The sequence below is a fragment of the Gekko japonicus genome, unplaced genomic scaffold, assembly GCF_001447785.1.
Source record: "Gekko japonicus isolate JY-2015 unplaced genomic scaffold, Gekko_japonicus_V1.1 scaffold558, whole genome shotgun sequence".
Classification (NCBI taxonomy): Eukaryota; Metazoa; Chordata; class Lepidosauria; order Squamata; family Gekkonidae; genus Gekko; species Gekko japonicus.
In genome coordinates, this window is record NW_015170908.1 from 831,800 (window position 1) to 858,040 (window position 26,241).

At 50.4% G+C, this 26,241-nt stretch overlaps 1 protein-coding gene across 1 annotated transcript in view; it reads left to right on the forward strand.

Annotated features, from left to right (window-relative positions):
• The window catches only part of EPHA8 (EPH receptor A8), a 110,900-nt gene that overhangs the window by 69,382 nt on the left and 15,277 nt on the right, over positions 1 to 26,241 (forward strand). The window contains exons 4-11 of the mRNA XM_015418659.1: positions 1,082 to 1,237; positions 6,545 to 6,880; positions 14,103 to 14,227; positions 15,422 to 15,584; positions 16,856 to 16,949; positions 19,662 to 19,729; positions 22,999 to 23,124; positions 25,682 to 25,867. Of these exons, the coding sequence (XP_015274145.1) occupies positions 1,082 to 1,237; positions 6,545 to 6,880; positions 14,103 to 14,227; positions 15,422 to 15,584; positions 16,856 to 16,949; positions 19,662 to 19,729; positions 22,999 to 23,124; positions 25,682 to 25,867 (1,254 nt within the window). The remainder of the gene's footprint in view (positions 1 to 1,081; positions 1,238 to 6,544; positions 6,881 to 14,102; positions 14,228 to 15,421; positions 15,585 to 16,855; positions 16,950 to 19,661; positions 19,730 to 22,998; positions 23,125 to 25,681; positions 25,868 to 26,241) is intronic.

Genomic DNA, 26,241 nt, shown 5'->3' on the forward strand with positions numbered 1-26,241 from the left:
CAACTCTCGCAGCCATACATGACTACTGGGAATATCATTGCTTTGACCATGCGGAGTTTTGTTGGCAGGGTGATGTCTCTACTTTTTATCATGCTGTTTAGGTTTGCCATCGCTTTCCTCCCAAGGAGCAGGCGTCTTTTAATTTCATGGCTGCTGTCACAGTCTGCAGTGATCTGGGATCCCAGGAATGTGAAGTCTGTCACTACTTCCACGACTTCCCCTTCTGTTTGCCAAGGAGTGATGGGGCCGGATGCCATGATCTTAGTTTTTTTTATGTTGAGCTTCAAGCCCACTTTTGCGCTCTCCTCCTTTACCCTGAGCAAGAGGCTCTTTAGGTCCTCTAGGGGAAACACTGGTCACAGCCAACTTATGGTGACCCTGTTGGGTTTTCAAGGCAAGAGACGGACAGAGGTGGTTTGATGTTGCCTGCCTCTGTGTAGCAGCCCTGGACTTCCTTGGTGGTCTCTCTTCCAAATACTCACCAGGGCCAACCCTGCTTAGCTTCCGAGAGCTGACAAGTGCAGGCTAGCCTGGGCCATTTGGGTCAGGGACCCATTTTATATAACTTTGATTTATTCACAGGTATGCCCTAGGCCCTGAGGGGGGAAACAATATTATTTTTATGAAAATGATTCACCACTCTTATGGCTCCCTTGTGTCATTCCCTTCTTGGCCCTCGAAGCTCACAGAGAAACTTTGGGCCCACTGCTTTCTCTCTCAGCCGCACTTTCCCTCACGGGATGTTTGTGAGTTTGAAGCGGCATCGCCCTGCGCCTGTCAGCCACCCAGAGCTCTTGAGAAGAATTATGAGCCACGAACATCCGTAGTAAATGAATAATAAGATTGTCTTTAAGGAGCAATGAACAGATTTTCTTCGTTGCAAAGACTCTTGTCAGTGAGCTGGCGGCTTCCAGCAGTGTTTGGGGAGGCAGAGAAATTCCGTTCCAGGATTCAACAGCCCGGGCACCTGACAAGCCAGAAGGAATGTTTCTGAGTCACCTGACAAGCCAGAAGGAATGTTTCTGAGTCAGTCGTCGAGGCTTCCACCATCTCACGTGTCTCCTTTCTCCTTTTCCTTTAGCCTGCCAACTTGGGTTTTACAAGTCTTCCCCCGGGGATCAGCTGTGTGCCAAATGCCCTCCCCACAGCTATTCTGACAGCCAGGCCGCGCAGGTGTGCCGCTGTGAGAGCAGTTATTACCGAGCGGCTCAAGACCCACCTTCAGCACCTTGTTCACGTACGTACCCCCACCCCCTCTGTTACATGTGCCATGTGTGCATGAACAGTCCTAAGTGGGAGGAATGGGGGAGGGGACATGAGGGGGGAGAACAACATTGGCCGCATCTTTGTGTTGCTTCCAAGCAAAACCCTGAGGTGACATAGGGACACTCTAGGAATCACTGGAAACTCTATGGTAAAACTGTAGTTTTTGCCAGGTCCTAGAACTACCGTAGAAGCAGGGCTATTTTTGGGCAGGAACACACAGGAACGGAGTTCCGGCTGGCTCCCAAGTTGGCCACGCCCAGCAGGAACTCATTAGCATAATAGGCCACACCCAACAGCAGGAACTCATTAGGATTGGCTACATTAGGGGTGTGTGGCCTAACATGCAAAGGAGTTCCTGCTACAAAAAAAGGCCCTGGGTTTTGACCACAAACAAGGTAAACAGAAAAACAAGCAAAAGGTGGGTGTGGCTGGATGACCACACTTCTGGTAGCATGGGGGTGTGGCCTAATGTGCTAATGAGCTGCGCTGTCGAGGGTGTGGCCTAATATGCTAATGTGTTCCTGCTGTTGGGTGTGGCCTATTATGCTAATGAGTTCCTGCTGGGCTTTTTCTACTAAAAGAGCCCTGCGTAGAAGTGACATAGCAATGCAACTGACCTCACAATTTTTTTTGGAAAAAATTCCCCCTTCCACCTCTTGGAGTAGTGGTGGGCAATGGAACCTGTCCTGTGGGTGAGCGATACCCCCACCCTGACCATGGAACTGGCAAACCTAGTCCTGAGTTTCACCAGGACACTAGTGAGCTAGTGAGCCAGAAGTAGGTTTCAGGGTCTTGGAATGATGCTTCATGTGGAGAAAAGCAAAGTTGAAGTCGGCAGCAAAGAAGAGCCACATGAAACAGATGGGCAAACATCGCTGTGTTTTGAAAAAGAGAAAGAGTCCACTACCACTTTAAAGACTAACAAAATTTGTGGTAGGGTGTGAGCTTTCGTGAGTCACTGCTCACTTCTTCAGATACTCACTTCTTGATCTATCCCTGTGCTTGACACAGAGCTGCTCGAATGTTTGTGAGCATCCCTGTCAGACACTTTAAAAAGTTCGCCCTATGTCTCACTATGTCTTTGGAATCTGCCAAATGAATTCTAGCATTTTAATGCCTATAATTTTGTCCTCTATGCAGTTTGTTTGTAGCTTGTGGGAGCAGACGTGGCTCCCCCCCTATCTGTACAACAGCCCTGTGAGGTAGGCTAGGCTAAGGCACAGGTGACCCCTCCCAAAGTCACCTAATAAATTTCATGGGAGAATACAGGATTGACTGCTGATTGTTCATGACTTTAGTCTGACATCACCACACCACACTGTATTCCAATTCAATGAGCAAAGAATATCAGTTCCATTTTTTCTGACTTCCATAGATGCCATATGCCGTGTTTTAAAAATATTTGCATTTGCTTTATTATTTTATTTATGATTGTTTTTTATTACCATAATTGCTGGTGTGAGAATTTTTTTTAAAGTTATGTCGGTTTCAGGCCGTTAAACCATCTTTATCTCTTAGCAGTCTTAAATTAATTTACCTTGTATCCCATTGTTCCTCGAAGAAGTTCAGGGCAGAAACTATGCACATTTTTCCCCCTAGCAGGAGTATGAAGTCCAGAAGCGTTCTTGCACATCATTTCCCCTTCTTTCCCCCAAATTTTTATTATTATTTATTTTTTGCAATAATCTGGACTAGCTCTGTCAAAGCATCAGCACGTTTTTTTTTTTTAATCTGCATGGCACTAGAGAGATCTGTTCTGTAGGAGAGCAATAAAAAATGGCATCCCCACCCTGACCTGGATAGCCCAGGCAAGCCCAATCTCGGAAGCTAAACAGGGTCGATTCCAGCAAGTACTTGGATGGGAGACCTCATTTGAATACCAGGGCAGGGAGGCGGAGGTTGGCAGTAGTAAGTCACCTCTCTGAAACGCTCAGGCCCCACTAGGGGTCGCCAGACGTCAACCATGACTTCCAGGCATACACACATACACACAAACAAAAAAACCTCAAATCCCCCCCCCAAAAAAAGACATCCCCCGTGTGCAATGGTATAGTGTAATGTATTCATAAGCTGCAATTGAATGCATTATGTGTTGTGAAACATCTGATTGAAAAGCTATGTTAAGCTTCGTCCCAGGCTAGGATCCAAATCCATCCAATCGTATTGCTAGCCCAGGAAGCACCTAGCCAATCACTTTAAAGCAAGCTCCCTGAACGGGAATGTCCGTGATCGGTCCTTATCTGAACAACCGTATTGGTTGTTATTTGTACAGTGGGTGTGGCTACATTAGCCGGGAGAGTTTAAAAGCAGGACTACTGCAATGTAAAAGCTGAACTGTTCTGTTCAGGCTATCAGATGTTGATCCGTGTTGGAGTTGTGTTGGAGTTGAAGAATAAAGTTGTGTTCTTGCTGAATCACTCTCCGACTTCTTTGTTAAGCGAGCGACTTAACATATAGCTTGGGCTTCTGTTTATGGGTCCTGTCACCTCCACCAGATGGGAAGGGAAGGGGGCATGCAATAGCCTGATCTCATCAGATCTCAAGACCAGCCCTTGGAAGGGAGACCACCAAGGAAGGCTCTGCAGAGGAAGGCCATGGCAAACCGCCTCTGCTTCCCACTAGCTTTGGAAGCCCCTTGCTGGAGTCGCCATAAGTTGGCTGTGACTCGACAGCCCTTTATGCACACACACTACTTCACCATCTAATGCCGCTGTGGACCAAGACCCTGTACAACGTGGACGATGGTGTGGGGTTGGGGACCTGCCTTGAATCGACACGCACACAAAGCTGCCTTATCGGTGTGCATTTATATCAGACAGCTGTCAGGCCCTTTGGTCTTTCAGAGCCAATATCGTCTGCTCTGACTGGCCGTGGGTCTCCAGGATCTCAGGCAAGAGGTCTTCCATATCCCCTGATCTTTTAAACTGGATAGACCAGGGTCTCAGGCAAGAGGTCTTCCACATCCCCTGATCTTTTAAACTGGATAGACTGGGGAACAAACCTGGGAACTCTTGTGAGCAAAGCAGATGCTCTTCCACTTACAGATGGCCCAGCCCCTAACTGTCTAGAACAAAGCTTTCGAGCGCAGGCACACTTCTTCAGATATTAATGTATACAAAAACAAATATGGTCACAGTCCATAGACATGCAAAAATAGAACGACAAGAACTGTACACAGTGCGCTCAATATTTCTTTAACGAAAACCATAAAGTCATAAATATGAAACGTACAAAAGTGATAATAATACATTCAAATGCGTAAGTTCAGATACATAAAGATAGAAGATGACAACGACGGGACGGTGGTCTCTGGAATGCGATGCCGTTTCGACAAACGTCTTCTTCTAACCAAGAGTCTATAAGCTTATAAATAATATAATATATATGTCAACATCAATACTTGCATCTTGGTAATTGTACATCAGAATAACATAGAATTGGTGCAGAGCCTTACTTGATGATGTATGAAAAATTGCACTTCAATGGCAAAGCTGCCCAATTCACATAGAGTTCAATAGTTTCTAAAAAATATAGCAAAGCAATGAAACCAGACTGGATAATTAAGTATAATTGTATAGAACCAAAGCCTATGTGAGAAAGAAAATGTTCAAACCTACTTACCACCTATTTCATTGCATAAGTAATGGAGAAGAACATCTCTCAAACAGAATAAAGCTTATGTGTTAACCAGGTGTTGGTGGTTCCTAACTATCACTTTTGTACATTTCATATTTATAACTTTACGGTTTTCGTTAAAGAAATATCGAGCGCACTGTGTACAGTTCTTGTAGTTCTATTTTTACACTTCTTCAGATACCAACGTGTGCCTGCACATGAGAGCTTATGCCCAGAATCAAACTTTGTTGGTCTTAAAGGTGCCACTGGACCCAGACTTTGTTCTCTTGCATCAGACCAACACGGCTACCCACCTGACTTCCCCTAAATATCTAGTAAGTGCACACAAAGCTACCATATAGTGAATCAGGATCACCCGATCTATCGAGGTCAGTATTGTCTACTCTAACTAGCAGTCAGTCTCCATGGCCTTAGGTCTTTCACATCACCTTCCCTTCAATCCCTTTAACTGGGCATGCCAGGGATTGAACCTGTGACCTTCTGCACACAAAGCAGAGGTTTCACCACTAAGCCAAATCCTCAGCCTGAGATAGATCCCTCTATAGTGCTAGATGGACCATAGTTTAACTGATTTACAGCCTGCCTGCCTTCTATCAGGAGCTGCGGTGGCTCAAGTGGTTAAGACGCTAGGCTTGCCAAGTCCCCCCAGGGGGTGGGGAAAAAGCCGCCCGAGAGGCCTGTTACCCGCCGCCAGCAGATCGGGCCCCAGGGGGAAACCCACCCCCAAAGCACGCGATGTGCCCGGCGTGAGCACGTCACCCGGAGGTGACATGAACGCGTCGGGCACGTTGGGGGCAGGGCCACAATAATCCGAGGGAAAACTCTATGGTTTTCCCTCAGATTTTTGTGGCCCCGCCTCCAACATGCCTGATGCGATTACGTCACTTTCAAGTGACGTAATTGTGGTGCACGCGCGCTTTGCGCATGCACAGGGAGTCCCGGACCACCGCTGGACTCCCCCACTCTTCTTGAGGTAAGGACTCGGCAACCCTATAAGACACTGAACAGCAGGCTGGAAGGTTGGTAGTTCAGCAGTTTGAGACCCAAGTGCGGCATGACGGAGTGAGTTCCCGTCTCTGGTTCCAGCTCCTGCCAACCTAGGAGTTCGAAAGCAAGAAATTGCAAGTAGATAAATAGGTACCGCTTCGGCACCTTGGTGTTTAGTGATGCTGGCCACATGACCATGGAAACGTCTTCGGACAGCGCTGGCTCTTTGGCTTGGAAATGGAGATGAGCACCACAACCCTAGAGTCAGACAACCCTAGAGACTCTTATATGGTGTTTCATCCAAGTGCTGACCAGACCGTGAAATGCTTAGCTCCACCAAAGTTGCTGTGTCACGTGCCTGCTGTCCCTACCTTGCAGCTTTGATTTAGGGTTGCCAAGTCTGGGTTGGGAAATACCTGGAGACTTTGGGGGTGGATCCGGGAGAGGGCGGGGTTTGGGGAGGGGCCTCAGCACGGTACAACGCCATGGAGTCCACCATTCGAAGCAGCCGTTTTCTCCAGGGGAGCTGATCTCTGTCAGCTGGGGATCAGTTGTGAAAGCGGGAGATCTCCAGGCCCCACCTGGAGGCTGGCAACCCTACGTTGAGTCCCTCCGCCACTCTGCCTGATTCTGCCCTCTTTCCCATCCTTTCCAGGGCCGCCTTCTGCTCCCTTGAACCTGTTATCCAGTGTGAATGGTACTTCAGTCACCTTGGAGTGGGCATCACCGCTGGACAAAGGAGGCCGCAGTGATATTCTCTACAACGTGCTCTGTCGCCGTTGCACGTGGGACTCAGGCCAGTGTGAGGCCTGCGGCGCCGGGATCCGCTTCGTTCCCCAGCAGACAAATTTGGCGCAGGGCTCTCTTGTCGTTACCAATCTCCTGGCCCACACCAACTACTCCTTCTGGGTGGAGGCCGTCAACGGGGTCTCGGAGCTGAGTCCTGAGCCGCCGAGATTCGCCGCTGTCAACATCACCACAAACCAGGCAGGTAGGAGATGGCCCCTGTCAGTCAGCTTCCACTCGCTCTCCGGCTCAGGGGCTGGTGCTACAGAACTGACCCACGAGAGGTGTCTGTGCAGCATTCCAGTGGGCAAGGCCAGCTCCGTGGACCACACCTTCATGTACCTTGCACACATGAAGCTGCCTTATACCCAGAAGAGGGAGGTTAAGTTGCTTCCTCCCTGCCTCTCCCCTCCCCTTCCTGCCTGGGGCCAGGGAGGGCCTTCGCGGGGCTTCCTTGCACTCCTGCCGGCCTTGCAGGTCCACCGCCGGGCCCCTCATGGGGCTCGGCAGTGGAGCTGCAAGGCCGGCGGCGGCGGCCGGGACCGTTGGGGGCGGGGTGTGTGGCCTTATGACACACTTCCGGTGATGTCAGGGGGTGTGGCCTTATGACACACTTTCGGTGATGTCAGGAGGTGTGGCATATGCTAATGAGCTATGCTAATGAGTTCCCCTAGCTCTTTTTCTACGAAACAACCCCTGCTTATACCAAATCAGACCTTTGGACCATCAAATTCAGTATTGTCTACTCAGACCGGCGGCAGCTCTCCAGGGTCTCAGGTGAAGGTTTTCCACATCACCTCCTACCTGATTCTTTTTAACTGGAGATGTCAGGGACTGAACCTGAGACCTTCTGCATGCAAAGCGGAGGCTCTTCCACTGAGCCACGGCCTCTCTGTGTGAAAATCCTTTGTTGTGGTTACTTTACTTACTCAATCTTTTTAAAAATTATTTTGGAGATATATTACCCTACTTTACTCTGAGTAATGCAAAGAATTGGGGGTTTTATAAACTGCAAATCGATAGTTGGAAATGCTTCCTATTTTCCCCTTGATTTAGATAAATTAATTTTGTGCCCTTATAAGTCTGTTCCGTTTTAAAATAGTTCTTAAATAACCTTCAAGCTTTATATTTCTCCATCTAGAGAGAATAGTTTTGAAGCCTACTATAAACGTCTGTATCGGGATGTGTACAATTTTCTCATCCCTGCAGTTTCCACTCCAAAATTCTTCCTTGTGGAAATCATACCCATAATTCTTCAGTTACGCATTAATTTCTTCTACCTTCCAAATAATCCACCCCCCCAGTACAACATGTATATTTTCCAATATTATTTGTTGATAAGTTAGCATTATCATTATGATTACTATATTATGTGTTGCTGTTTTATCTTATGAGCCGGCTATTGCTGGGAGGGCAGGGTATAAGTGTTTAAGTGTATAAGCCCCATAGGGCGATTTCTCACTAGAGCTGCCTCGCAGTGCAGCCGCCGTTTTCCTCGACACAAACATGTCAATTTCACACCAGAGGCTGCGGGGCTGCATTTTGACTCGGGGCTTCTTTCGTGATCCTGGTTTTTGAGGATCATGAAACTGCGGAGGAAAACCAGGATCACGAAACTGCGGAGGAAATCGAGCAAAGCTGCGAGTCAAAATGCAGCCCCGCAGCTTCGGGTGTGAAATTGACATGTTTGTGAGTTGAATACAACTAGCTTTTCCACTGGTGATCAAGGGAGGAAGTCGTCCCTTTTGACCACCAAAAAGGCTATGCTTGATATCCTGGGATCTGTCTGGACAAATGTAATGTAGAACAGGGTGTCTAAAAAGGAGGGGACTTGAGCAAGTGAAAAAGCTGGCAGGATCCAACCCCATACGTATGCTTTATGTATTTATGACATACCGTATGTACATCGATGCATTGCACTTGCAAAATCACTAGCAAAAGAAGTACAGAATCAAAACCCCTAACATGCATACTGGATGGAGGATACACTTCTGGGTAGCAGTGTATGAACAAGCTCTTGGGGTACGGGTGGACCATAAGTTAAATAGGAGCAGCCAGTGTGACCTGGTGAAAAAAAAAGACTAATGTGATCTTGGGGTGTATCAACAGTGGCATAACATCCAGGTTGCAAGATGTCATGGTCCCGCTGCACACTGTATTGGTCAGGCTGCACCTGGAGTCTTGTGTGTGGTTCGGGAGGCCTCACTTCAAACAGGATGTGGACAGAATGGAGCGGGTGCAGAGGAGAGCGATGGGGATGATCAGGGGCCTGGAGACCAAGCCCTGTGAGGAAAGGCTGAGGGACTTGGGAATGTTCAGTCTGGAGAAGAGGAGGTCGAGGGGGGACAGGATGGCACTCTTGAAGCATTTGAAGGGCTGTCACTTAGAGGAGGGCAAGGAGGACAGGACTTGGAACAATGGGTTTAAATTAAGGGCGGGAAGGTCCTGGCTGGATATCAGGGAGAACTTTTTTACAGCGACAGTAGTTCAACAGTGGAATCAGCTGCCTTGGGAGGTGGTGAGCTCCCCCTCACTGGCAGTCTTTAAGCAGTGGCTGGACAAGCCCTTGTCAAGGATGCTCTAGGCTGATCCTGCACTGAGCAGGGGGTTGGACTAGATGGCCTGTCTGGCCCCTTCCAGCTCTGTGATTCTATGATTCTATAAAATATCGGCAAATGAAAAAAGGTATGAAATCCGGAACTTCCCTGCAGATTTGTAAAATATAGGTATCTCAGCGCAGGAGTGTATGTCTCGGCCTACTGTTTTTGTAGGTTGCTAAATTTCCTCTGATTCACGGAGAGTTATACTTCAAGTGCAGAAAAGGAGATGCAGGTAAAAGTTATAAATGCACACAGATAATTGCTAGTTTGAGTTTCTATTCATGCTCCATCTGAGCGTTCTTTCTGAGACTCCACTGACAGCTTTGCCTTGGGGTGGAAAGCACACCGTTATGTGTAGTTTTTGTGATCATTGTGAAAGGCTTTCCCCCCCTTCCCTTATACAAGTTTTAAATTGCAGCCGTTGTGGCTGCAATTTCCAGCAGAAGGCCATTGTGTGTGTGTGTATGGAAAAGAGGTGGTTTTCTTAGCCTCTCACCCTGGGAAGTATTTTCCCCCAAATCCTCACCCCAAGCATCTTTTACTCTGCAAAGCAAAAAAAAAAAAAAAAAAATCCAGAAAAAAAGGCAACAGAGGGGAAGGGCTAAAATGGTATATTGGTAATTTATACCGAGGACGATGTTGAATTTCTCATCTCTATTATTTTGACCTTAAAATCCTCAAGTTCAATGTCAGTTCTGCCTTGCGAAAATTAAACCCGCAATTCTCTCTTCTAACATCATTTTCCGTTTCCTCCTCATTTTCTCCATTAGACCCATATTTCAGAGCTATTTGTGTGGTGATAAGTCCCCATTAAAGATTATGCCTATATGATCTGGATAAGTGATGCACGTTGCGGGTATAAGTGCCGTTATTACTCGCATGGGTAAACGGTGCGCTGCGCATACCAATCCGACAGTGAAAATTGGCGAACCAAACTCGTTAATAAAAATAGAAACAACTATCAAAAGGAACGAGATGCGGAACGTGCGCTTGTCCCTAATTAATGCACAGTTTTCTCCGAGTCTCCTCTTGTTTTCTAATGGGGTTGCTCTTCATTTGAGACTCTCAGAAGCGCCCTGCTGGTCCATCTAGCCCGGCATTCTGTCTCGCACAGGCCCCAGCCAGTTAATAGCAATTGCTGTTACCAACTGTCCCAAACTCTTAGCCAACTTCATATCAAGAACCTGGGGTTCAGAACAAGATTACTCTAGTATCCACATGTTTCTGGCAAATAGTGGCTCTTGGAGGTGATTTCAGATCGGAAAAATGGCATGTGGGGAAGACATAAACCCCCTTCCACTCGTGCTGTGATGCTATCTTAGAAGTACTTTTTTCCCTTTCTCACAATACAAGAACTTGTGGGCACTCCATGAAATTGCTGAGCAGTCGGGTTAGAATGGATAAAAGGAAGTCCTTCTTTACCCAAAGACTAATTAACATGTGGAATTCACTGCCACAGAAGGGGGCGGTGACTACAAGCATGGATGGCTTCAAGAGGGAATTGGATAAGCATATGGAGCAGAGGTCCATCAGTGGCTATTGGCCACAAGGTATAGATAGGAACCCTTGGTCTGGGGCAAGTGATGCACTGTATTTTTGGTTCTGGGGGGTGGCAACAGTGGGAGGGCTTCTAGTGTCCTGGCCCCACTGCTGGACCTCCCGATGGCACCTGGTATTTTTGGCCACTGTGTGACAGAGTGTTGGACTGGATGGGCCATTGGCCTGATCCAACTTTGGCTTCTCTTATGTTCGGTTAGAATTGGACCCTCCACACACCTGATGATTGTTTTTTTTTAAACCCACTGTGAGCTCCATGCAGGGAACTGCCAGCATCAGCACCTGGAGAAAAGGGCCACTTTGCACGGTGGACTCTATGGCCTTATACCCCGTTGAAGTCCTTCCGCTCCCCAAACCCCGCCCTCCTCAGGCTCCACCTCCCAAATCTCCAGGTATTTCCCAATCCAGAACTGGCAACCCAATTGCCTGACTCACAGCTTGGTGGCATCTCCTCTCCTTCCTGAGTCTATGCGTGCCCTGTCTGGGGAACACAGGCCCGGCTCTGGGCACAGCATCTCTTAGGGTTGCCAGTTTCTTGTTGGGGCCTGGGGATCTCCTGCTTCTACAACTGATCTCCGGACTGCACTGATCAGTTCCCCTGGAGGAAATGGCTACTTTGGAAGGCAGACTCTATGGCATTATACCCTCCTTTCCAAACCCCACCCTCCTCAGGCTCCACCCCCAAACCTCCAGGAATCCCCTATCCTAGAGCTGGCAAACCTAGGCTGGCATTCACGATGGTGAGGCCTGGGGGTGGATGGGATGCAAAACACGCTGAACCACCAGTGGTTACGAAGCTGCAGATGGTGCCATGGCTGGGCTGTTTTTTTGGTTTTTTTAAAAAATAAAATTTCATTGTATTTAAATAAGAAGTAAGACAAAGAATAATCAGGGCTATTTTTGGGCAGGAACGCACAGGAACGGCGTTCCGTCTGGCTCCCGAGTTGGCCGCGCCCAGCAGGAACTCATTAGCATAATAGGCCACACCCAACAGCAGGAACTCATTCGGATTGGCTACATTAGGGGTGTGTGGCCTAACATGCAAAGGAGTTCCTGCGACAAAGAAAGCCCTGGGTTTTGAAGACAAACAAGGTAAACAGAATAAGAAGCAAAAGGTGGGTATGGCTGGATGACCACACTTCTGGTGACATGGGGGTGCGGCCTAATGTGCTAATGAGCTGTGCTGTCAGGGGTGTGGCCTAATATGCTGATGAATTTCTGCTGTTGGGTGTGGCCTATTATGCTAATGAGTTCCTGCTGGGCTTTTTCTACAAAAAGAGCCCTGATAGAATATAATTTCAGTAGGTTACAAGAGGGAATAAAAGGGTAGATGGCTGGGCTGTTGGATGAGGGAAATGTCCTGGTGTGGATTTGCCTTCTGGATGGCTGCTGCCAGAATGAGAGACTCCCAAGAAAGGGCAGTATATTCTTAATGAATGAAAAGACAGTTTCACTAATGTGCCTTTGACACATTTTATGGCTTGCTTTAATATCAGTAGGAGGGACGCAGTCTAGACTAATTTCTCAGCAGTTAAGCAGGGTGGGAGACCACCAAGGGAGGCTCTGCAGAGGAAGGCAATGGACAACCGCCTTTCCTTCTCATTTGCCTTGAAAGCCCACACCGGGCTTGCCATAAGATGGAACGAAGTTGGGTACCCAAAGGTTTGGTGTAGGGTTGCCAAGTCTGAAGCAGCGCTGGAGCAGGGGACTCCAGAGCCACTTCGGGAGTGTGTGTGCGTGCGCGCAACCCCATCACCCGGAAGTGACGCAACCACACCGGATGACCATGGCCCCGCCCCCAGCGTGCCCGGCGTGGTCGCGTCACTTCCAGGTGATGTGCACGTTGCGTGCTTTGGGGGTGGGGTTCCCCCCGGGGCCCGATCCGCCAGTGGCGGGAAATGGGCCTTTGGGGTGGGGGTTCCCCCCCCCCGGGAGGACTTGGCAAGCCTAGTTGGGTGAGAGGGAAAAAATACTTTGAGAAATAAATCAAACCAAAATATACATAGTTATTACAAAGTGCACTAAAACTGTACTTTAAAAACATGGGCACAATCTGCCTTTGAAGTTATGAATTTTTGAACTAAGAAGTCCTGAATCCATATAACCTGATACATTTTGATATTTCTCGGTTAAAAACCTTGAACCAATAAAACAGGGCCAATAATTCAATCTATCTAGGTTGATAACCTTGAGCCATGTTAAAACAGGTCCAAATGCGTTTCAGCCTTTGAGGCCTTCCTCGGTGCTCAGTTTTTTCCTTTGTTACGTGCACGCTATAACATATAAACATGTGCTAGTGTCCCCCCCCCTTCTGTTTTGGTTTGCCATATAGGGCTGCCCCCGCTTTGGAGGCCCGATTTCTGCCGCCACGGAATTGGGCCCCGGGGGGAACCCCACCCCGGTGTGTCCATCACCAGGAAGTGACGTGGGCACGCTGGGCACGCTGGGGGCGGGGCCACGGCCATACAAGGGAAAACTATAGAGTGCCTGGCATCCTCCCATCATTTCCAGGTGACATGCATGTGGCGCACACACAAGACGCCGGCCGGGAGCCCCCAGCTCCCGGCGAAGATACAGTTGGCAACCCTATTGCCATAAGATGGCACAGATGAATGCACGCTTTAACAGCGACAATCCTCATGTGGTTTTTATGAATGTATTTTATGTGAGCCGCTTGGGGAGGGTCCCTGTATGGGCAGCGTCTGCATTTTCTAACTAATAAATAAATACCAGAGGGAATGGCTCTTGAGTTGGGATGCCAGTATCTGCTGCCTTGGTCCAGGTGTCATAGGCTGACTGCATGGCATTGCAGCCAAGCGCCCAGTGGACAACAGTGGGAGGGCTTCTAGTGTCCTGGCCCCACTGATGGATCTCCTGATGGCATCTGATATTTTTGGCCACTGTGTGGCAGAGTGTTAGACTAGATGGGCCTTTGGCCTGATCCAACATTGGCGTCTCTTATGTTCTCTTATGTTCTTAGCTAGCTAGAGATGAGGTGTGTCTCATACTCGTTGCCCTGCTTTTGAACGCATGAAACCGCCTTATACTGAGTCTGACCCTCGGTCCATCAAAGTCAATATCGTCTGCTCAGACCGGCAGAGGCTCTCCCAGGGTCTCAGACAGAGGTCTTTCACAGCACCTACTGCTTAGTCCTTTTAACTGGAGATACCGGGGGTTGAACCTGGGACCTTCTGCATGCCAAGCAGAGGCTCTACCACTGAGCCACAGCCTCTCTTTGCCTTCATGACTCTCTGTTGTGTGCTTTCTTAGCCCCGTCCCAGGTGCTGGCCATTCACCAAGAGAACGTGGGTCAGAACAGTGTCACCCTCATCTGGCAGGAACCGGACCAACCCAACGGCATCATTTTGGAATACGAGATCAAATACTATGAGAAGGTAATTGGTTTATTGGCTGGTGGGTGGGGGTGGGGGTGGGGAGAGGTGGTAGTACTGATTCAGTATACGGCGGCATCAGGTGTGAATTCTCTAAATAGGAATTAAACCTGAAGTTAGACAGAATAGATGGCGGAGCAGAGAGCAGCCGGCAGCAGGATGGAAACAGAAGTGTGTGTGTGTGTGTGTGTGTGTGATTCATTCATCCCTCTAAGACAGGGCTGTCAAACATAAGGCCTGGGGGCCAGAACTGGCCCGCCCAGGGCTCTTATGTGGCCTGTGAGCAACTAGTGCATGGGAGGGAACAGGTGACTGCTCAGGGGGGGAGTGGGCAGAGCCCCTCTGATCGTGGCTTCAGCATGGCGGAACAACCTCCTCTGCAGCAGTCAAGCAGCGTGGGAGCGTCTGCCCAGTGCTACACCGCTGGCTCTCTAGTCTGCCTGTATGGTTTTCCTTTGCACCCCCCTCCCATCCCATGAGGCTTTGCAGCGAGGATACACCAGAGCCTACCAACTGCTGTCCCTATACAGTTTATGTCTCCGGTACCTGGCATTGCTTGTTATGGCCCAGCCTGACAAAGTGTTGTTTATGTCAGATACGGCCCTCGTGACAAATGAGTTCGACACCTCTGCTCTAAGATGTGATGCCCGTGCCTGTTCTGCAGGTCCTGCCTCTCTATTAAATAGATTATGCATGGGAAAGAGCAGGTAGAGAAAGAGGTACTTTTCTCCCTTTCTCACAAAACAAGAACTCGTGGGCACTCCATGAAATTCCTGAGCGGTCGGGTTAGAACGGATAAAAGAAAGTACTTCTTCACCCAAAGAGTGATTAACACTTGGAATTCACTGCCACAGGAAGTGGTGGCGGCTACAAGCATGGACGGCTTCAAAAGGGAATTAGATAAGTGTATGGAGCAGAGGTCCATCAGTGGCTATTAGCCACAAGGTATAGATAGGGGCTCTGGGGCAAGTGATGCTCTGTCATCTTGGTGCTTGGGGGGGTCAACAGTGGGAGGGCTTCTAGTGTCCTGGCCCCACTGGTGGACCTCCTGATGGCACCTGGTATTTCTGGCCACTGTGGGATACAGAGTGTTGGACTGGATGGGCCTTTGGCCTGATCCAACATTGGCATCTCTTATGTTCTTATGTTCTTAAATCTAGTAAATTGATTAACCGTTCCCTGTGTTTGCCACCCCAGGACAAAGAGATGCAGAGTTACTCCACGCTGAAGTCCAAGGGCAACAGCACCACCGTCTCAGGACTCAAGCCCGCAACCCGCTACGTCTTCCAAGTCCGGGCCCGCACCTCTGCTGGCTGTGGCAAGTTCAGCCAGGCCATGGAAGTGGAGACCACCAAAGCAAGTGAGGAACCGTGGGAGCAGCGGGTCCACAGGCAGAGTGGTGGGAGGTCCAGCAGCACTTTGCACGGGACCCCTCCCCACAAATTGAGAAACCAACCAGGGAGTTTGGATATTTTCCCCTTTGCTGTCTAAAATTGTGCAGCCTTTCCTGAGCTAGCATGGCATAATGATTCAAGTGTAAGACTAGGATTTGGGAGACCCAGGTTCAAATCCCTCGAAGCTTGCCAACTGAGCTTGGTTGGGCCATTCTCTGTCTCTCAGCTTGCCCCTACCTTGCAGGTTTGTCGTTGTGGAGAATGGAGGAAGAATGACATTGTAAGCCACTTTGGGTCCCTGCTGGAAAGAAAAGGGGGTATCTATATACTAATAGCCAAGTGTCCCCAGTGGGTGCGGATACTTATTTATGCAAATTGGGGGCACATGAAGGCTCAACAGAAATTCCTGCACACTTGAGGCATTACTTAGGTATGCAGAAAAATCTAACATGTTTAAAAATATATACGGAGATACTTAAATCCCCAAAAAACTGAAACTGTGTTCTCACGCATGCGTGGAAAATGGACTTGCCATTTGGAACTGTGGCAGAGCTTGCTACTAGCAGCTGTGAGGGAACCGGGGGAGCCTTGGCGGGCAGGCGGCTGGGAGCCACACAGGGCTCGCCGTCATTGCTGCTGGGCGGGGGGGGAAGCGTGGGCGGGCGGGTGGCTGGTACCTGGGCACGGCTTGCCGCCGTTGCTGCTGGACTCACCTGCAGCTGCCTCCTCCTCGTCACTGAGGACCCCCTCCTGCTTTGCAGGCCGTGGGGCATACACCCCCGCGAGAATCGCGGGTCCTGCTTCTTGTGAATATCTAAATACATACATACACAAAACTCCCTCTTCTGGCCAGGTTACAAAAATCGGGGCTGTGGCTCAGTGGTAGAGCATCTGCTTAGCATGCAGAAGGTCCCAGGTTCAGTCCCCAGCATTGCCCGTTAAAAGGATCAGGAAGTCAGTGACAGGAAAGACCTCTGCCTGAGACCCTGGAGAGCTGCTGCCGGCAAAGCTGTTTTAGACGGAATCAATGAAACAGAGCCTTGGTCCCCCAAGGTCAGTCTTGTCTACCCAGACTGGCAGCGGCTCTCCAGGGTCTCAGGCAGAGGGCTTTCACATTTCCTCCTGCCTGTTAAATGGAGATACTGGAGACTGAATCAGGGATCTGACCAGAACCTCTCCTCTAAAAATCCTTGCAGACAGCAAGTGAGAATCCGATGCAATCTTTGTCTCCCAGTAGCTCGCCATTATGACACCACGACCGTCGTCTGGATTTGCCTCACGTTGATCTCCGGTCTCGTCTCCCTGCTCCTGTTCCTGATCTGCAAGAAGAGGTGAGAGAGCGGAGCCCGCCTTGTAAAGCCTCCTGTGGGATTAAACCCCCCCCCCAGGGCAACTAGATCCACTGTTGCATGCGGGTGGTCCCATGAGTGTTATGTCTCAGCCAGGGGACTCAGCAGGGGAGAGGAAAAGTTGTTTGGCCTCACATGGTCTCGAAGTAATAAGACAGTTACCGGAGTAGAAAGAAAGCCAGAGAGGGCAGTTCTTTTGCTTCGTTGGGCAACGGTCAAGCTTGAGCAGCATCTGCAGCCACAGGGCTGGGAAAGATCTGGATAAGTTAACATTAGGTGCCCCCAGAGCTATTTTTGGGCAGGAACCAGGAATGCACAGGAATGGAGTTCCGGCTGGCTCCCGAGTTGGCCATGCCCAGCAGGAACTCATTAGCATAATAGGCCACAACCAACAGCAGAAACTCATTAGGATTGGCTACTTTAGGGGTGTGTGGCCTAACATGCAAAGGAGTTCCTGCTACAAAAAAAGCCCTGGGTTTTGACAACAAACAAGGTAAATAGAATAAGAAGCAAAAAGTGGGTGTGGTAGCATGGGGTGTGTGGCCTGATATGCTAATGAGCTGTGATGTCGGGGGTGTGGCTTAATAGGCTCATGAGTTTCTGCTGTTGGGTGTGGCCTATTATGCTCATGAGTTCCTGCTGGGCTTTTTCTAGAAAAAGAGCCCTGGGTGCCCCCCTCCTGATCCCTGATCTCCAGGCAGTAGGGGTCAGCTTCTGCTTTAGAGGGTGGACCCAATGGCACCGTCCCCTGCTGAGGCCTCTCCCCTCCCCAAACCCCGCCCTCCCTGGGCTCCACCCCCAAAATCTCTATGTGCTTCCCAATCCAGAGCTGGGAACCCATCTCTGCACCACCTGAGGCCACCACCTGCCACTGCTGCCCCCTCTGTCCTGCCTCTGGGTGCCACGGCTGAGGAGCCAGGGTCACCAATGCTCCTTCCGACCTCATTCCCCCCGGAACCAAATTCCTCCGCTGGGTACCTGCCTAATAGGGAGCTAGCGTGGTGCAGCAGTTAGCGCGCTGGACGAAGATCTGGGAGAGCCAGGTTGAGGGTTGCCAATCGCCAGGTGGCGGCTGGAGATCTGCTGCTATTGCAGCTGGTCTCCAGACAGGATTGCCTGACCTCAGGTCCGGGTGGGGGATCCCCCAGTTTCAGGGGCTACTCCCTGCTGTGGACCAGCTGGAAACCCCACCCCTAAACACGATGACATCACCTGGAATGGACATCATCTGGTATTTGGACAAACGCGGTGAGAAAACCATAGCGTTTCGCCCAAATACTGGTGTGTCCCCATGTGATGTCCCCACCTACCCCCCAGAACACCTGCAACCCCCCACCACCAGTGTGATGAGGGGACCCAGGGGTCATTTCCTGCAGGAGCGCACAGAAGCGGAGCTCTGGCAGTAAAGAGCCCGGGGAGGGCACATGCAACAAGCCTTACCCCCTGCTCACAGCAGCCCTCAGTTTAGAGCAAGAAGCAGCCAGGTAAGTTGCAGAACTCCCCCTGGCCTCCCCGGTCCAAAACAGTCCAGTGGCACCTTTAAGTCCAAGTTTTATTCAGGTACAAGCTCTCCCTCCTCTGCGAGGACAGATCTGCACATTCTTTCTCCACCCCCCAATAGCTAGCAATCCAAAACAGTCCAGTGGAGCCTGAGTGGTGGGTGTTGCCTTCTGACACACTTCCGGTGATGTCAGGGGGTGTGGCCTATGCAAATAAGATATGCTAATGAGCAGGGGTCATTTCGTAGAAAAAGAGCTAGGGGAACTCATTAGCATAACTCATTAGCATATGCCACACCCCTGACATCAGGGGCCTGGCGGTGGACCTGCAAGGCCGGCGGAAGTGCGAGGAAGCCCCGCCAAGGCCCTCCCTGGCCCCAGGCAGGCAGGGGTGGGGAGAGGCGGGGAGGAAGCAACTTACCCTCCCTCTTCTCCTGCCTCCTCCTGGCTGAATGAGGGCTGGAAGCGGGGCGGACAGAAGCAGGGGGCGGGGCTTCATCATGTGCCCCGCCCCCTGCACCTCACCCGGGGGAACTGCGTTCCCCCGCGTTTCCCCCCGAAATGACCTCTGCTAATGAGTTATGCTAATGAGCTCCTGCACCTCTTTTTCTACAAAATGCCCCCTGAGGGGACCTGATAGCCCTAGCTCCAGGTTGCAGAGACCAGCTCTCCTGGAGAAAATGGCTGCTTTGGAAGGTGGATTTTATGGCATTCTATCCCACACAGGTCCCTCCCCTTCCCAATCCCTCCCCTCCCCGAGCTCCACCCCCAAAATCTCCAGCGCTGGCAACCCCGGCCAGGTTTGAGCCCCCACTCTGCCATTAAGGCTTGCTGGGCAGTCTCAGGGCAGTCACAGACTCTCAGATGCCCCTACCTCGCAGGGTTGTTGTCAGGGTGACATGGAGGAGAGGAGAATGGCGCCAGCCTCTTTGGTTGCCCACTGGGGAGAAAGGTGGCAAATACGTAATCAAATCATCTCTCCCTACCAATCCTCCGTCCCCCATCCACCCTGCTCTGGCGCGTCTCCCCGCTAGAACGTGGCCTTTTTGAAGGAGAGAGGACAAAACTGAGTGGACTTTTGACCAAGGACCATTAAGATTCTTTGACAGGTGCCCAAACCAGACCGGCAGCCTCTGCTCTAAGGTGACATTCCAATCTCTTTCCTGTCATGATTTGCATCTCCCTCTGAGTGCAGGCACTGCGGCTACAGCAAGGCTTTCCAAGACTCCGACGAGGAGAAGATGCACTATCAGAACGGGCAGGGTGAGTGAGTGCGGAGGGGTCCCGTTACCTTCACTCATGCCCGGCTTCAGACTTGTCAGGACATGAGACTGAGGTCGAATCTGCATTTGTTTTTCCCCACCGGTGTCTCAGCCTTCTGACACCGTCTTTAAAAAAGCTGTCTACGTTTGGTTTCGTTTTCAAACCTCAACAGTGCTAGCATACTTTTGCGTGTCCGCATATGTTTACTGCCCTTTTGTGTCGGCTCCGCTGACATTGCACCTCTGCACTGCTTTGAAAGAATCTTCTCCAAACAACATTCGAACAAGCATAGAGAAAGACGGCATCACAGCAGCATGAAACCGCTAAAAAAATGCAAATGCAGATTCGACCTGAGTTATTTTGTTTCCGCAATGGAGGCGGGCTAAACGGATGGCTGAGAACTCCAGCGGGCTGATTGGTATGAGAGGTATGAGATTAGAGAAGATGTCGAACCCCTCGACTCAGAACTGCTCCCCCTGATGTTATGAAACGCTCTGGTGGGTATCTGCTGAATTCGATGGTGTACCTCTTGGCGACTCCTTCTACTGCCCAACCATCAGCATGGGAATTGACCCAGAAATCCCTGAAGTAGAGCAGACATCCACCCACCAGAGCAGATATCAAGTCACGCCTTAAGAGTTCTTTCCATCTCGGGCCCCTGCCACACGAGGGAAGAAGGGACGGCCAAAGTGCGGCTTTTAAAAAGTCGCACCTAAATAGGCACACAGCGCCGGGATCATACAGATCCCCTGAGCCGCTGTGCATTTGCTCCCCGGCACGATCAGATGCCGGGGAGATGGGGAGAAAGGCACGGGAGTTTGCTGAACTGCGCATGTCGGAGCATGCGCAGTTCGGCAAGGAGCCGGGGATGCGCCGGCGAAAGAACGCACCAGCGATCCCACGGCCAGCGTTGCTGCGGCCGTTCGAAAAGAACCACCTTGGTAGGTGGTTCTTTCTTGGTGCGGATCATCGCTGGAAGGGCCGGATCAGGGACAGACACGGTACGCTTCCCAGATGTTGCGGTGGGATGCGCCCGTTGGCTCCGCCCCCGTTCCGTCCCTCTCCCGCCCCTAATCCTCTCGTGTGGACAGGGCCTCGATTGGGTCTGTCCAATTTGATGTTTTGTTGCTTGTTAAACCTGGAGTTAAAGCTGCCCCTTCTGAATGGCTGTGCTCTGCTCTTATGGGTGATTTGTGCCATTCTCTCGGGGAGGCAGGAACGACTTTTTTCTCCTTCCTGTCTGCTATGGGAGGCAGGGGTAAGCATTGCTTGGCAGTGGCCAGGGCTCCGGGCCTCAAGAGGGGGTAGTGCTGTTCAGCAGAGAAGGGTGTGGTACCACCCAAGTTCATCGAAACCTTCTAAGAAGGGGGGAGGCAGCGTGTCTCTGAACACACAGAAAATGGAGCAAGTGTTTATTTATTTATCCCGTTTATACCCCACCCTCCCCGCCCAGGGGCCCTCCAAATTTGGCCTCAGATTACCCATAACTGAGCCAGTTTGGTGTCGTGGTTAAGAGCATTGGACTCTAATCCGGAGAACCAGGTTTGATTCCCCACTCCTTTTCCACATGAAGCCCGCTGGGTGACCTTGGGCCAGTCACAGTCCTCTCAGAATTCTCTCAGCCCCGCCTGCCTCACAAGGGGCTTGTTGTGGGTAGAGGAAGGGAAGGCAATGGTAAGCTGCTTTGAGACTCTTTAGGGGAGAGGAAAAGTGGGGTATAAAAACCAGCTCTTCTTCTTCCCCCACGTGGAGCCTGCTGGGTGACCTTGGGCCAGTCACAGTTCTCTCAGAGCTGTTCTCTCGAGAGCAGTTGTCTCAGAGCTCTCTCAGACCCACCTACCTCACAGGGTGTCTGTTGTGGGGAGGGGAAGGGAAGGAGCAAGTAAGCCACTCTGAGACTCCAAGTGAAGGGCAGGGTATAAATCCAATCTCCTCCTCCTCCTCCTTCTTCCTGTTACCATTCCAGGAGTAAGCCTCAGCAACAAGCTTGCCATGAAATGGGATACACCTGCCATTGTAGGGTGCATGACTTGTCTTTTCAGACTTCTCTGTATCCACTCCCCCCACCCCTGGATTTTAGAACTTGGGACCATCTAGCCAGTTTCTGAAAATGCAGCTATTGCATTAGGAATTTGCCACTGTCTTGTATTTTTACTTCCAATTTGTGTACAGTGTAGTCTGCTGAAGCTCTCCATTATTCGGTGTCTCTCACATCTACGCGTTACCAATGTGAATTGATAATGCACTGCAAAAAAGTAACCCCTCTGTGATTACATGTATGATCACAACAGGGGTTTTTTGGTGTGATGTTTCACAAGGGCACAGTAGCACATGGGTGCATCAGAACAACACTGGATGAAAAGAATTTTGTGGTAATTGTATCTAAGTTTGGTGTAGTGTGCGGACTCTTATCTGGGAGAACTGGGTTTGATTCCCCACTCCTCCACTTGCACCTGCGTATGTGACCTTGGGTTAGTCACAAGCTCTGGCACAGCTGTCCTTGAAAAAGAGCAGTTTGTGTCAGAGTTCTCTCAGCCCCACCTACCTCACAGGGTGTCTGTTGTGATGAGGGGAAGGGAAAGGAGTTTGTAAGCCGCTCTGAGACTCCAAGTGAAGGGCAGGGTATAAATCCAATCTCCTCCTCCTCCTCCTCCTCTTCTTCTTCTTCTTCTTCTTCTTCTTCTTCTTCTTCTTCTTCTTCTTCTTCTTCTTCTTCTTCTTCTTCTTCTTCTTCTTCTTCTTCTTCTTCTTCTTCTTGAAGATAGCTTTTTTGCAGTGTTTGGCCAATGCAGATGTATGTGGCGTTAACGCGGAAGGAAGAAAAGACGGCAGCAAACTAAAAGTTGAGGATATCCTCAGGTTCTGCAATAAATTTTAGGAATTCTTTTAGTTCATCTGGAATGAAACAAAAATTTGGCATAATAAAGGAGCAAAATTTTGCTACAATAAAGGAACAGGACCGGCGGGGTGGTGGTTTACTGCTTGTCCCCAATTAGAATGCCACTGTGTTTGTTCCTAATTCCCTTTCCTATTGGTACCCATAACTAGCCCTCACTTACCTGAGGTTAAGGAGAAGATCTATGGGTCCAAAGGTGTGAATTGTAAAGATTCACGGACAAGTTCAAGGAGCTCTCCATTTAGAAATTTACCCTTTACTGCTAAGAATCCCCCCCGCAGTATATGGGCCTGATCCAACATGTTCTGAAATGTCTTTGCATTGCTGCCTTGAGATCTTGCTTTCTTCCTGACTTGCACTGACCTTCCCACAGTGAAATTCCCTGAGTCAAAATTCTACGTGGAGCCGCACACCTATGAAGATCCCTGCCAAGCCATACATGAATTCACCCGGGAGATTGAAGCCTCCAGGATTAAAATTGAAAGAGTCATCGGGTCTGGTGTGTGGTTCATCTCTTTCTTACACCTTCTCATCCCATCATCCTTCTGGGGGTACCAAAAATCTGTGAGAAACACCCTGGGGGCTGCAAGTTCTCCTGCGATTACAACCAGTGTTCCCTCTAAGCTGCGTTAGTGTGAGCTAGCTCACAGTTTTTAAGCCTCCGGCTCACGCATTTTTGTCTTAGCTCAGGAAGGATGGCTCCAGAGCAAACTAATTTATACAGGCCCCTGCCACAGGGCAGAAAAAAACACGGCCAAATTGCGGCTTTTTAGAGCCGCACCAAAAGAGACATGCGGCGGCGGGATCACACATATCCCCTGAGCTGCTGCGCAGTTGCTCCCCGGCAGGATCAGATGCCGGGGAGGAAGCCACCGACGGGAGACCGAGGCAGCCAGCTGCACATGCGCAGTTCAGCCAGGAGCCTCGAATGCTCCTGATGACGGACGCGCCGGCGATCCCACGGCCGCGCCGGCAATCCCACAGCCGCGCTTGCTGTGGCATTTCAGGTAAGTCCTTCTCTTTACTTGGGTTTTTTTTTTTGCTCTGCAGCACTGGGCCGTAGGGACGGATCAGGGACGGGTGCACGCCGATTTCCGGATGTTGCGGTGTGCTCGCGCCCGTTTGCTGCACCCCCGATCCGTCCCTCTTCCGGCCCAAAACCTCCCGTGTGACCGGGGCCACAGTAGCCAAATCGCTTGTTCACAACTTAAAAGCCAGTAGCTCAGAAAGCAGAATTTTTGCTCACAAGACTCCACAGCTTAGAGGGAACACTGATTACAACTGATCTCCAGGCGATAGAGGTCAGTTTTCCTGGAGAAACTAGCTGTGTTAGGTCCCTCCCCTCCCCAAACCCCACCCCCCTCAGGCTCCACCCCCAACACCTCCAGGTATTTCCCAACCCAGAGCTAGCAACCCTAGTTGTAGTCGTCTAGGAAAGTGGAGCCAACAGGTTATGATAAGTGATGGTTGGTTGCAAAATTATATGAAGACGAAGATCTAGATTCGAATCCAGTGGCAACAAGAGTTTCAGGGTATAAGCTCCAGAGGTCATTTCGGGGGGGATCACGGGGGAACGCAGTTCCCCCGGGTGAGGTGCAGGGGGCGGGGCACATGACGAAGCCCCACCCCCTGCTTCCGGCCACCCTGCTTCCGGCCCTCATTCAGCCAGGAGGAGGCAGGAGAAGAGGGAGGGTAAGCTGCTACCTCCCCGCCTCTCCCCACCCCTGCCTGCCTGGGGCCAGGGAGGGCCTTGGTGGGGCTTCCTCGCACTCCCACTGGCCTTGCAGGTCCACCACCGGGCCCCTGGTGTCAGGGTGTGTGGCATATGCTAATGAATTATGCTAATGAGTTCCCCTAGCTCTTTTTCTACGAAATGACCCCTGATAAGCTCCCTTCGTCAGACACAAGTAGAGTAAAAACGGAGATCTGTGCAGGACCAGTTTGCAACAGCTTTCAATTTATACGGGTCTCTCCTAAACCCCCCTCCCCCAGTTGGTGATGCACACAAATGTAGCAATACAACACCACAGAACAGCAGCCCTGATGTATGTGCACCATTGTATTCAGTTTGTTTTTGTATGGTGTGTTATTGATGAGCCAGAGCCCATGTGTGTATCAGGAAAACACCATCCACATACAACACTCAGGACAATGGAACCCCCAGGACTTAACAGAGATATCGGGTTCTTATCTCACCGTACATGCTAAGTCACTTAGTTCTCGCATTGGTTTGTTACCTCTTTTATTATCCGTATGCTAATTTGCTGCTATCCACAGGTTTTACCAACTGCTTTAATAAAATCTTAGCTATACTTATTGTTCAGTTACTTATGCATCCTGACTCCAGTTAGTCCTTCCTGGTAACTAACCCCCTATATGTAATAGCTGGCAAGGTCTGTTTCAATGTATCTGAAGAAGCATGCACGCACCTGAAAGCTTACACCTGGAATTAAACTTCTTTGGCCTTAAAGGTGCCACTGGGCTCAAACTTTGTTCTGTTGCTTCAGACCAACATGGCGACCCACCGGAATCTATAGACTCTTGATCTAATTAGTATGTACAAAAGCATCAGAAGCCAAGGGTACAATCCAAAGCCCTATGATACAGCAACCGTCCTCCAGCTAACTACTTATTGGTCTGGTTAATATCTGGGTGGAAGACATGCTGGGACCCCTATGTGTGCTGAGTTCCAAAAACACCACACATTTTAAAAATTGCCTTGCTTTGGGGAGGGGGGCAGTCTTCTGCCAATGTGCATGTGCTCCACAGTAACACAGAAGACCAAAAAACATGTGCAGGAACTGAAGGACCCGAAAGCGGCAGCAAATTGCACACGGTCCAATTAGAGAAGTAATTTTAGAAATGTTCCCAGCTAAATTGAATCCGGGGGAGTGGAAGGCAGGGCATGCAGGGAAGCTGAGGAACAATAAATATCGGGGAAGAGAGGAACATCTGCTCCCACCTCGCTGTGGGTGGGTCTGGAGGCGGCGGGCTTGGTAAAAGACCTCGGAGGGCACCCATCTGAACATGCCGCGTTTCCCTGTCTTGCTCTGCAGGAGAGTCTGGAGAAGTTTGCTACGGGCGTCTGAAGCTTCCGGGAAAGAGGGAACTGCCGGTAGCCGTCAAGACCCTGAAAGCGGGTCACACCGAGAAGCAACGCCGGGATTTCCTGAGCGAGGCCAGCATCATGGCTCAGTTTGACCACCCCAACGTTATCCACCTGGAAGGGGTAGTCACCAAAAGTAGGTGTGAGGCCTGGACCAGGTCGGGCATAGGGAGGATGGGCTTGAGCATGTGAGAGCAAAGGGGGGGGATCTGGTGGGTGGCTCTTGTGGCTCCAACAGGTTGGCAGAGTGTTACAGTGGAGTTAGGGGATCCTCGTCTCCAGGATGTCACCGTCACACATAGGCTTGCCAGCCTCCAGGGGGCGCCTGGAGATCCCATAAGACCATAAGAGAAGACAATGTCGGATCAGGCCAAAGGCCCATCCAGTCCAACACTCTGTATCACACAGTGGCCAGAAATACCAGGTGCCTCCAGGAGGTCCACCAGTGGAGCCAGGACACTAGAAGCCCTCCCTCTGTTGCCCCCCCCCCAAGCACCAAGAATACAGCGC